We start from the raw sequence: 12,535 nt of genomic DNA on the forward strand, positions 1-12,535 counted from the left end.
CCTAGTACGCCGGAGTCAACGCCTCCCATTGGAATCGTACCCCAACAGCACACGCTTCTGCTTGTACTGTGGCTTATGTACGGATACTACTGTCCGGACCGCGAATGCGCAGTGCACATGCACACTCATTTCGGTCTTTCTGGAGAAAGAGAGTTGAACTACTGTCTTTGAAGACAGGGTTTGGTCTTTCTACACTTCCGGCGTTGTTCTGCCTGTAGACTTCGAAGCGGAGACAACTCTCCAGATCAGCATGCTTTTCATGACCTGTCAACGGGTCCTTAATTCCGAAGCCGGCCGTCAAGCTCCCGCCAACCCTGTCCAGCTAGTATGGTGACTCTTTTTTTGAGACTCTACTCGCCTGTTTCAGTCTCACTTCAGCTCCTAGTGTCCTGGTAACTTGGTCTCGACTCCGTTTGCGGCGAGTTTGTGTGCTATCGTCATGAGGATGTCAACGTGGTACTCTGCATCTCCTTGTTTCGTGGAAAGACTTCCGGTATGGCGGCCGCCTAGACGACCGCATGACACCTCGGAGCTTGCTTCAGAACCACTCATGAGTTTCTGCGTTAGAACTGTCACAGAGGCACGGAGACGTTGGGTACTTATCCCTGGTCTTGACCGCCTACATGGTTTTCCTTTTGCTCTTGTTCACGCGGTTAACTGTAGAGACCGTTTCGCTCAACAGGCAACATCTTCTTTGTGAGGACCTAAGTGTACCCATTCACGGGGTCGGGCACGGCCTGTCAGACTCCTTCTGCAGTCCGCCAATAAAGCCGGCATGTATGCCTTTGCGTATCTGTGCTGCCGCCGGTCCGGGTGCCCCAAGAATGTGTATCAAGCGGTTGTCCTGATACGTGAAACTCCGAAGCCGCCGGCCCTCTCCGTTTTTTCCTGTGTTTGAGAGTCACTACTTTTTTCTGCATGCTTTTTATTGGGCGCTCCTCACTCTTCTCTTCTATCCCCGGAGGGCGCGGTGCTGGCTTGCTGACGAGGTTGCCAGGTCCCCCGTTTGGCATACAGCACCCAGTTAGAACCTCCTTTTCTCTTGCTTACTCACTTTTCCGTCCGTCACCCGTACCTCGTTTTCTTCATTCATGGCAACAGGGTTCACGCCATCCTACTCTCAGCAATCTTCTTTACTTTCGCGTTACTTTCCCGTGATACCAGACGATGTATCGCAGGTCCTAGATATTACGGAATCCGGCCATATTTGAGTGAAGATGGCCACTCCTTGTGGAGCTTTCTCTTCTTTGTCATCAACAGCCTTGGCGGATACATTGGATATAGACGAGGCCGGGCCCTCCTTCGTTCCCCGTGTCTTGAGAATCAATAATGAGGCTTCTCTTAAATCTCGTGGGGGCATCGTGTCCGTTGCGGCGGCAAGTCGGTGCTTATACGTTGCTTGTCTCAATGGCGACCTTATTCGGTGGTATCCCGACGAGAACGAAGGAGCGCTTATTGACTTTCAAAGCCCACGGCCCACTGGTGAACCACAGGATCATTCCCGCTGCTGCGTATTGACGGGTCCCCTTTGTTTTTGTTTACGCGTGTATCCCTCTACCTGAGTGTACCTCCCTCATAAGGTTTGCAACTGTACTCGGAGTCTCTTCACTCATAGGTTCAGAATTGGTCGCCGGCTGAGTCAAGCGCGTATACGGGCATGACATGAAGAGACCAGCAGACTGAGTTGTGCTTGCGACTAAGGTTACTTTTGTCGTGGTATGGAGCGCGAAAGGGCAGCAGGCGCGCGGAACAAAGGCAGCGCTGCTCTTCCTCACCATAGTACCCATGCAAAAGTGACGTTGGTTTTCGTCATTGCGCGCTGGTCATACGTGTATACATATATATGCAACCCTAACTAAATACTCGTGAAGACGAGTTTGAGAAGACTGCGCCGATGAATACCCTTCTCACACCCGAACAGAACAGGTGTTATATCTGTCCTGTCTGAGTATGCGGGGTGTGAGGGTTCATCGGGGTATTTGGGAGAGGTGTCTGCCGCATTTGCCGTGCGTGGGCTCCTTTGCGATCTGCGCGTGCGTCTCACTTCGTGATCTCAACTCCGTGGGCCCGCTTGCGATTCGGTGCGTGGGTCTGTAGTTTTTCGAAAATCAAAAATGGTGGTTTCTTCGTCTCTGAAGAAGACAAAGAAAACACCATTTTTGAAGCGGGCAACCACGCGTCTTCTTTTGCCAGAGGGTGACCAAGGCAGTTGCTTGTTGGATATATTTGTTTGTCTATCAATACATGTGATAGGGATGGGTGTCGCACGGTTGTGAATGTGCATACGTCTTTACATGCATGCATGTGCTCTGTGTTGCACCGTGTCGGTAGGTGTGTGGTCTGTCGTTCTTTCTACAAATATGTCCATGTGAGCTAATGAACTCCGAGTACAAAGAGCTAGGAGTCGTTTTCTTCGTATACTCCTTTCAACTCCGTCCTGGTGACTTTAGTTCCGCAGAACATATGGGTCGCTTTCCTCAGGTTGACTCTGTTGGTGGTTTTTCTCTACCAGGGGAGTGTAGTTACATTAGGAGTCTCGATTTTCCTGATGTGTGTGTGTGTGTCGCCCTGGGGAACAGAGAAGCGAGAAATTCGTCGAATATTCCTGAACGACAAAGGCCTTCACTGTCTTGTGGCGATGGCAAATGGAGATAACTACTACGTCCATTTCGGAAGTGATCAGGCAAAATTTATGAGTCGTCTAAAAGACCGGTTCATTGAGAGTGTTGCTTGGAATAAACTTGCGACAGAAGCTTCTACGAGAGATATCATTATTGGTAAGTAAGAGACGGGGTGTACGACTACTAAGGGTCTTCCTTTGTATGAAGTAGACTGGAACGCATTTTGACTTAAGGTGTTGCTTCCGTAGTGACACAGAAGCTTCAAGACACGTGTATGAGTTTTGATCTGCCGCTGCCTTGCGTATGCAAATAGAAGTTGTCTTTTTCAGATAAGTTCACCCTAACGGTGTGTTGGTGTTCGTGAGGCCGCTGGTTCTTCAGAAAGGAAACAAGGCAAATCGATCGTGCACTTCGATTGGGAAGGAAGGGAGAACAAGTGTTGCTAGGCTGACCGTCTTGCCATAGTGTGTATGTATATCTCTATAGGTCTTGTGGTGTCTGCGGTGTCTGCCAGTGAGAAACAGTGATGCTCTCTCACTGCGTAATAACGCCCGATTCTTTTGCGCGTCAGGAACTGATGTGCAGGGGCTTCACACATTCAAGTTCGTGAATGGCTTCCGTTGTCGCAGCTAGGGTTCGTCGGGGCAATATGGGAGGTATTACTATTAGTCTGTGGATCAAGCCTTCATACTCCTTTCAATTCTACGATTGTAACGATGTCTCTCTCCGCCTGCGCAGGCAGCCGATTTTGTCGATGCGCTGTACGTCCGTCAGCAGTGGGTTGCCTTCGTGTCACTTCCCACGGGGGCGTTGAGACCGTGGCTAGGAGTAGCGTCGGGTGAAGTTTCCGAGTAACGCGTGTCTCCTCGTTCACGTTCTGAATAGCTGCTGTTGGAAATGTATGGTTTCCTGGGCAGTCTTGTTTTTACAGGAGTCGCGTCTTGACACTGAAGAAATACAAACGAGCATGCGTTCATTCTCCAGATAGCGGTGTGGATGACTGTTCCTGCCTTGTATCACTTACAGGGACGCGACACGGCGCCTTAGTTGAATGCTTAATCGATGGCGAGAAAGATCGACACGTTCGGCCTCTCTTCGAGTTTCCCGGAAAAAAAACACCTATTCTTGATGTCCGGTTGGAGAACTGCCCTCTTCCAGTAAGCGTTTCTTTTCTTTTAGCATCATCGCCTCAGTTCGGTCCCATTCAACTCTCTCAATCCGTTTCGTGATCCACGAGCTGTATGTACAGTCACGAAGGTGTCGGGTCCTGTCTATCTCCTGCACGACTGCATGCAGCGTCTCCTCGACTGTTAACTTAAATGCTGTTCAAGCGTATTCTGTGTACGGACAGTATTGTAAACTCGCATGTATTGTTCTAACGGCGACGTGCCATCTAGCTCAGTCATCTGGCCCCATTGTCCATGATTAACAACCTGGGCTCTTTCATGATGCATCCGGAGTTCAAGATACGCGCACGCAAGTCCAGACTTGAATTGTTTGCTGTTTCTTCAGGGAGGCGGGCAAGGCCAGCTTCTTCTCGTCGCAACTCCAAAGCAGTTGTACCTCTTTGCAGGGACTCCACATCTAGCTGCGACTTTTCAGACATTCAACAACCCATCAGATTGGAAGCACTGTTTTGCCTTTGAAGTTCCAAGGGAATCTCCTCCACAGGGTGGGGGAGCAGTCCTTCAGCTTGTAAAGAAAAAGTCAGGAGGAATGGCCGGAGGAAACTCCCTCTTAGTTTTCTGGACTACAGGGTAAGTTGTTGTAGTGGTAGTCGTTTGTTTAGTCAAATGTGGTTCTTCCCTGGACGAAGGGCAGTAGTATCACCTGGGTGTTTTAGTTTTCTCGTTACTCAGTCTTTCTACAGATTTTATCGAGACAACTCCTGAGTCCTAGCTGTATTTAGTGTCGGATTAGACGGGTCATGTATATGGATACTCTTGATGTTCTAAGAGATTCTCTGGGTGGCCGACTTGTGTCGATGATTAGAGATGGTGACGAGGAGCGAGTGGGCTTCGTGGAGGGTCTTTTCTTGATTGGTCTTGAAGGAGAGAGCCGTGTCTCTGTAAGGAGGAAAGCCGGTCGGTAAGAATGTGATGGACTCACTTCCTGGTTTATCAGAGCGGAGAGAGGAGGGGGGGGTGTCAGTCCTGTATTGTATATTGCCGTCTCCCTGTGAAGAAGTATCGCATCGTGTCGCGGCACTGCTGGTGGCGTTCGTGTGGAGTCGTAACCCTCCTTTGTCTGTGCCATTGACGCAGTCCGACTTTTCATTCAGTTGAAAGCAGTGGAAGGGAGTTGCAAAGATTTGTCACTTTACTCTGTTCATTCCTTGTCGGAGTCGGGCCGGTTCTCTTTTGCCTCCCCGGTTGTCAGGTGTCTTGTATTACTGCGAGCATACTTCTTCCCCCTGCTTTTTTGTGTAAACTTGTACTCTTGTCACTAAAGACAGAAGTGCTGAACTTTCCTTCTCCCTCACATCAAAATGAATCTGCGTTGGTTCGATAAAACGGCATTCTAAAGAAAAGGAGATGCGATATATAGAGACACCGGTGAGATTTCTGGGGTTGACTCGGACACTTTGTCCCCTCCGTTTCTCTCTTGTATTATGATCATTCTGTTGTTCCAATCTTCCTTTTTCATGTCGTATAGGATTGGCGTGGTTTACACAACCCTGCATCTCTCAGGCCCTGTCCATAACACGTCTCCCACTGCACCGTCATCAGAGACAGCGACTTCGGGGGTCCCACCTGCTCGATCTTTCTTCTCCCCTGAACCACCAAATGTCATACCCTTCCCTTCTTCCTCTACTTCCCGCCCGGCAGGTGCTCCTGCGACGCCCGGTGAGGAAGAGAGTTTATTAGGGTTTCAACAAAGAACGGGAGGTCTCTACGGTTCTAAAGGGACAGAAGAAGGAGATGAGGATGATGGCCTTGTTCTCCCTGCGAGCCCCGGTGGTCCTCCTCCATTGTCAGTTGTCGTCACCGACTTTCATATCTTGCTTCTCTTTGATGGAAAGCTCACGGCTCTTTCAAGGATTACAGAAGAAAAGGTATGAGTATCTTCTTCCGAGACTTCACGCACAAGGACAATAAACGCAATGATGTTCCCTAGAACACACATGGTGTTCTCTTTGCACGATATAGCCGTATCTCTCACTGCTCCAAGGTCTCTCTTTTCTAACTGTTTTCGGAGGGCACAGGGACAAGGGGAATGCGATTGCGACTGGCTTTATTTGCAGAGGGAGATTGTAACGGATTTCGGGGACAGAAGGAAAGAAGAGAAGCGTGGACGACAGTGCGTGCAACTCTCCTGTTTCTCTTTTGCTTACTTGTCTGACCGCCCTCGTCGTGGTCCGCAAAAGACTGGTGATCAGTCGAACCGGGCGGCGTCTCCTCCAGTGTCTTTCTGGAAGTAGTTCTCTTATTCTTCAAAAAAGGGTTCTACTCAACTGTATCATGTCGAAATGCGGAAGACGCCTTGAAACCCCTATAATGACGTAGTAGTTGTACCCTTGGTGGTTATCTTATGGTTTTCTCCTCTCCCTCTTTTCCTCCTTACGTTTGTATCCCTCTCTTACGCTCTCTTCTGGGCACCCTACAGGGCCAGCCCTCATGTGCTTTCATCTGTCCCCATCTCTCTTCTTTCCCCCCTCCTCGCCTTCTTCTCCCGTTTTCTTTCCTCCTTGGTGTCTCTTCCGTTTCTTTCTTTCTGCCCAGCAGCTTTGCTTTTTGTTTTGTCCTTTGTTCGGCTCCAACGGCTTTCTTTGGTCTTTTCTCTCAGGTCTTGGAAGTCCCTCTATCCACCCTCAAGTACGGAACTGTCAGGAGACTTCTGCAAGACCCTTTCGACCGGAGCGTTTGGCTTTATACGGATGCATTTGTTTGTCAAGTTGTTGTATCGAAGGAGTCAGCCCAAGCTTGGAGGCTTTACTTGGACCAAGGTGAACAGGCGGAAAGGATAGTCGTTGTTACAGTCTGATACTGAATCTCTACAGTGTATAAGTGAACGTAGATCGTATACGTCACTATGATATGTAGAGTTTCTTCACGTTCCTTTCTCGCCACACACATGTGAGAGATGTGTGTCTTCTTTGGGGCTTTTCGGAGCTTCCCGCCGTGCGTATAACGGCGTACACCTGTATGTTCTCATCAAGTTGCTTCGGGGGGTCTTGAGAGATTCCTCAAGGCCGACATGTCAAAGACTGTGAGGAAGTACAAATCATGCAAAACACGTATCTACGTGCGTCTTTGCGCTACGAGTGTTTTGTCTCCTTCTTGCTGATCCTCTTCTCAGAGATTCTCTCTGCGCTTTTTCCTGCATTCTCCCTCCGTCTTGTAGAGAATTTTTGCTGCGAATAAACCTTGGTCTTGGTCGAGTGACATGGCCCGCCGGAATGCTTCGTCGCCTTCTCTGACGTGACTCAGTTGTGATATGACGGCCTCCCCTCTCTCTTTGGCTTCAGGTGATCTTTTCCACGTATGCACAGCGACTTCTTCAAGGCTTCATGAGAATCCCCCTTTGTCAAGTTTTCTCGTGCTGTTTGTTCTGTTTCCTGTCACAGAGAAGTTTGCCCTCGCTCAAGCTCACTGTTCTACTGCAGCACAGCGGGAGAAGGTCATAGTCACCCAGGCGGACTGGTTGTTGAGGCGAGGAAGGTTTGTTGAAGCGGCGGAACTTCTTGCCCAGGCCGAATCAGTCGCATTTGAAGAGATCTGTTTGTTTTTTCTTTCTCAGAGACAGGAATATGCTCTCAAGACATTCTTCCTATGCAAATATAACCAACTCGCTAACTCCTTTGGATCGGGTGGTGCACTTCCATTTGGAGCGGGAGGAGCTGCTTCCTCGATGGGTGTTGATAGCGACCCGTAAGATAGAACCACCAAACTTGGGACAGCACTCCTAGCTCAGGTGGCATCGAAGAACTCTTAGCGTGCACAAGGCCGTCTGTATGCTAAACGTACAGAAGAGAGGGACGACTTCCTTTTAGTACATTCATTGCGTGGTACAGCTCTGAATTCAAGACTAGAGACCAAAAACTGAGGGGACAGTATGCGATAAGAATCACATTATATCATGTGTGTCGGCTTTCACATACGTGGGCAGATTTGTTCTATGTGAATAGTCATCGAGGTCACACATGATTGCCTGGAGAGGGGTCGGCGAGTGTCTCAAAGACAGAGGAGAGACGTGTCCGTATCTGTGTGTCCATGCTAACACCGTCGTACAGGGACCCCACTTCACCCCCACCCCCTCTGAGTTGGGACGACGTACCTTTGTGTATGTCCCCCGCAGGCGATATTGCTCTAGAAGAGTTGTTTTCCTTGAGAACCGACCTTCGTGTTTCTTTTCTCTGTCCGTCTTCTCGTGTAGATGGGAGTTCCGGCCTTCGGCCCTACTAGGGCACTCGTTTCTTCAGAACTGATCACCCATGAGGGCCTTGAAATCGTGTACGATTGGGACGGCGTGCCAAGGAAGTCCGAATTCTTTCTTTCGGCCCTGTCGGCAGGAAGCTGTGGACTCCCTTTCGTGATTAGAGTGCTGCTGTGTCTTTTCCTACCGTTGGCACCGAGCGGAAAGAGCCATTCAACAGCACCGAGGCTATCCATTCGGATGCTCAGAGATTTGGCTGTTACTTTCTCTTGAGCTACTAGCTGTTCTGTGCATCAAGCTTAATGCATGCACACTCACACATCAAAACACATGAGCGTGTGTGTGGGCATGATTAAAGCAGAGGAGACATCTGTATGCATCTTTTGAATAGAACTGATTGCAAGTACACACACAAGGTCGGGCGATTGCTCTGAGTTTGTTCTTTCTCGCAGAGATGATCAACGGAATCTTGGGGAGATCTCCTCATCCTCGGCTCCATCTCCACAGCAAGTGATGCTTTTCCTTTGGATTGTGGAGTTTTGTCTTCACGAGTTGGCACAGATCGATGCAGAAATGCTTCAATACTCTCGGGGGAAGTACGAGAATAACGCCGGAGCACGTGGAGATCCGTACAAACCGGGAACAGGAGTGCCAAGCAATAGTCTAGAGCAAGCCGGGGTGCCAAATGATAGTGGTGGAGGTATACGGGGTACGCATTCATCGACAACAGAGAGCGAGAGCAGAGTAAGGGGAGAATACCACGGATCAGAAAGAGCTGAAGGGCTTACATGGTTAGAGAAGAGGAAGGCTAACGCTCAAGCTCAGCTTCGCAAGCTACTTGCAGATTTCCGCAACGTGAATGAAGTCCAAGTAAGAAGATCGATAAGAAAACATCATGCAGAAAAGAACTTCTACCTACCCGACAGGTCAAAACATTTCTTTTGTTCTCCTCGTGTCCTTTTAGATTCCCGGCTGTAGCCCAAGGAAGAAGTTTTCGTCCTTTTAAATGCGCATAACGAAAGACAGAAAGAGAAGAGTACAGCCAGGCAAGCGATATGGATAAGCAGTTATGCCAGTCTGCGCACGTGATGGATTCTCTTGCGACTTTTTGTGGGAGGCTACTTAAGAAGGACGCCCACGAAAAGCGAGAGGTGTTTTGTATTCCTGTCTTCTTCTGAATACATGAGAGGCACCCACTGTATTTCCCTGTGTTCAGCCAACAATTTACAGTCTTCTCCAGTCACACGGTCGTTTTGAAGAGCTCCATCACTTCGCTGAACTGTGTGGAGATTACGAGAGTGTTGTGGTGCATCATATGAGTCGCCGCAACTACTTCGCTGTTATTCGTAAGTTTTTTTTCCTTGTTCCTGCCTCAAGTAAACAGGGTCCTTCTCTTTCTTTTCCTTTTCCATTGGGGTTCTTCCTTGACAGACGGTCAAGAGGAATTGTCTCGTACTGTACTTTTGCGGATTCATCATGCCGAGCACGTGTGTATTTTCTAGCACGGCGGCGCTGCACTGATTGAGAGGGAAGGGTAGATCTACATTTGGGGAATCAGTCGGCGTGCTTTGTCACTCTCAGAGAGACAGAAGCTGAACGGGATTTCCAGCCAATCTCCTTTCGTAGTGTCTGTGGAAGGGCTCGTGTATCTGCAACGCTTTTCGTGTGTATTGGCCCGACGATCTCTACTTAGCTACTACATTGCAGCTGGTCTCCCTTCTTCAGACTCGTGGCCTCCAGTACTGTAGAGCAGCTCTGAGAACTTTCATCACCGTTGTTGCTTCTCTTTTGCGTCTTCTTCTACATGTATGTGCCGCGCAACGTCGTGTGCGCACAGTCTCAGTGATCTGTTGGACCTTCAGTTCCAAGGAAGTTCTCCAGGGTCTTCAGTCCACGTCCTCTCCCAATACTCCTTGGTGAAGGGGACAGAACAAGAGATCCTCATACTTCTCCGTGTTCTCTCTCTTAGACGTCGAACTCTAGCTGGGTCTTCTTGAAAATTCGCTAACTCGTCGGCACATGGACGAAGTGTTAGACGCGGCGAAGGGGTGGGAATTTTGTATGTGTGCCCGAGTTCAGGTTTGTAAGAAGTCCATCAGGTAACTGTTGAGTTGTACGCAGTTCCGCGTAGGCATTGAGAGATGTATAGCCCAAGACTGTCCAGGTTATGTAGGTTTGTTTTGTTCGCGGGATTGTGTTGTTTCTCTAGAGAAGTTGTCTTCAATGACAGATATTCCTCTTCGGGACACCTTGCTATATCGTCTAGCCCCCCAGCTCTTTCGCCATGAACCCGTCGCTTTTGCGGCGATGCTAGAGTCTCAATCGTTTGCGCATATTGATGCTTCGCGGATCCTGCCTGCACTTCTTCATTGTCGTGGGAACCTCGGTCTTTCGAGATCTCGAGAAGATTCCAGCGACACAACCTCATCAAGTAACCGTCAGGGGAGCCTGACCTCATATGAGGAGAGAGGTAGAACAAGAGACGAAAAGAAAGACCCTGAGGAACGTCGTTCCTTGGATGGGGGACAGGAAGTAGTCACGAACGCAGGGAGACAAGATGCACAACACCAGCATCCTGAAGGGAGAAATCGAGAGTCTGCACATCCCGAGCAGGCAGAGAGGGAGAGACGAGAGGACGAAAGCGATGCATCGAGGAAACAAAACGAGGAAGAGGAGAGATCATCGATGGTTAGACGAGAATGTGGTATGGAGTTAGTTGAATATTTTGCAAGACAAGTTACTGCAATGAAAGGCGGAGGAGGAGTAGGAGGCTGGACAACAGCGGGAGGTGGGGGTAAGTGGCTTGTGTAGCCGTGCTGTTCCCGCGTACCTGTCTGCATATCTTCTTACATGGCATCTGTGGAACGATACTTTCGTCTCTCTTGCTTTCTTCCGGACTACTCTCTCTCTGTATGTATATATATATATATATATCTATATGTGATCATAGGTATACGTTGGTTTCCGTTTCACCCATGAAGAAATTCACTCAGATGGGTTTTCCTCTTGACACGTAATCCTCTCGTTATATCCTTGAGCAACACGAGGCGTGTGGGGGGAAGGGGGGGGGGAAATCTCTCACGGATTCGTATGATGTATAGACGGACAATATCAGGAACTCCTTTTCTCCTCTACACGTCGCACGACTTCCCTGTAGCTAAAAATTGATACAAGGGCAGAGTGAGTTCCTCGAGTGTTGTCGAGCTTCGCTCTCTCAGTGAGGACACCCTGAGGTGTGCCCCCCAGTGTACAGACAGATCTCTCCTTCGCATCTTCCCTCTTGGACGGAGCGCCGTTTCAAGCTTTTCGAGCTCTCGATTTCTTCTTTCGACAAGCTCGCTTTGGTGTTTATGATCTAGCACCCCGGGTCGACTTTTACGAGCATGCCAGTAGATCTTCTCCTCCTTCAAGTATGTGATACTATCCCTGCTAGTCGCATCATCGTGTCGCTGCCGTTTATCTACTTTATCTGTAACAATTGAGCACCACGAAGCGTAGTTGTTTTTCTCTTTCTTCGTCCCTTGTACCACACAGCCTTCTCTCGTGGGACGTCGCGTCATTGGGGGGGACGACCGGCAAACTCAGAGAAAGAAGGACAAGGTGGCCGGTGGAAGGGAGCCCCGGGATTGTGGAATGCTCTTATCGTCTTCAAAGCCGAGGCCGAGAATGAGGACGAGCTATGTAGACTCTTGGCTTCTCAGAAGGTAAACCGCAACTAACCTCGTGTAGCCCTGCGTTCGCCTGGGCGCCGATTATACGTCTCATCCTATGCTTATTCACATGGGGTCTGTAGACGTAGAAACCAGAGCTCGTGTGCGACAGATGGCTGAACTGCCTGTGAGTCTGTCAGTACAGCGAGGGGACGTCCGTCTGTACACCTGTTCGTGCTGGGGGAGGGTGTAGACTCGGAATGTCGGAGACAAAAGCATTGGTACTGGGAGGTAGGTTTAAGTAGCTCAGGCAGAGCGGAACGGCCTGTCACCGGTTGTCCTTGTATCTCCTACACATGTGTGAAGCATCCAACAATAAATGTGACGTCCAGTACTCTTGCGCACGTCTGTACATGGGTCTGGAAGCATACACCTGGACTGAGAAACGAAGGCCGGGGGCTCTTCTTCATCTCAACGATGGTGTGCTCCGCTGACCTTACGTACCGCTGATGAAATCGCAGCTGTCTTTTCAACAGAAGAAGTAATCTTTTTCTTGCACGTAGACATCGTTGCTGTGTTGACTTGATCTCTATAGGCGGGGCAGCTTCCGTTTGACCCTCAGTTTGCGTTGCGGTTTTGCTTGGAAAAAGGGAGAGACAGAGCTGTTGTTCTACTCTATGGTCTTCTTGGAATTCACCAGGTATACCCCGGTTTTGTTTACCTCAGTCCCACGCTGGAGCGAGAGGTCGTGGGGGGGGGGGGAAGAAAGGCCAAGTGCCTGCCTTTCCTTTTAGTTCCTGATGTCGAGCAAGTAGAGTGCCAGCGAGATGCTGTCTGTGGTCCATGAAAAGCAGCGAGGTCTCGACTGGTTCATTCGTAGATAGTAGA

The 12,535-nt window shown here is 49.5% G+C and overlaps 1 protein-coding gene across 1 annotated transcript; it reads left to right on the forward strand.

Annotated features, from left to right (window-relative positions):
• Positions 1–36: 36 nt before the first annotated feature.
• CSUI_008019 (pep3 vps18 deep orange family) lies at positions 37–12,347 on the forward strand (the record flags this gene model as incomplete). The annotated part of the gene is made up of 13 exons (XM_068068159.1): positions 37–1,482; positions 2,580–2,777; positions 3,648–3,778; positions 4,134–4,378; positions 4,614–4,709; positions 5,277–5,676; positions 6,408–6,567; positions 7,090–7,492; positions 8,450–8,867; positions 9,214–9,343; positions 10,207–10,791; positions 11,532–11,701; positions 12,243–12,347. Coding segments are annotated over exons 1-13 (3,306 nt in total), but the record flags the coding sequence as incomplete, so codon positions are not given.
• Between the last annotated feature and the right edge of the window lie 188 nt (positions 12,348–12,535).

Source organism: Cystoisospora suis (assembly GCF_002600585.1).
Source record: "Cystoisospora suis strain Wien I chromosome Unknown contig_4375, whole genome shotgun sequence".
Lineage (NCBI taxonomy): Eukaryota > Apicomplexa > Conoidasida > Eucoccidiorida > Sarcocystidae > Cystoisospora > Cystoisospora suis.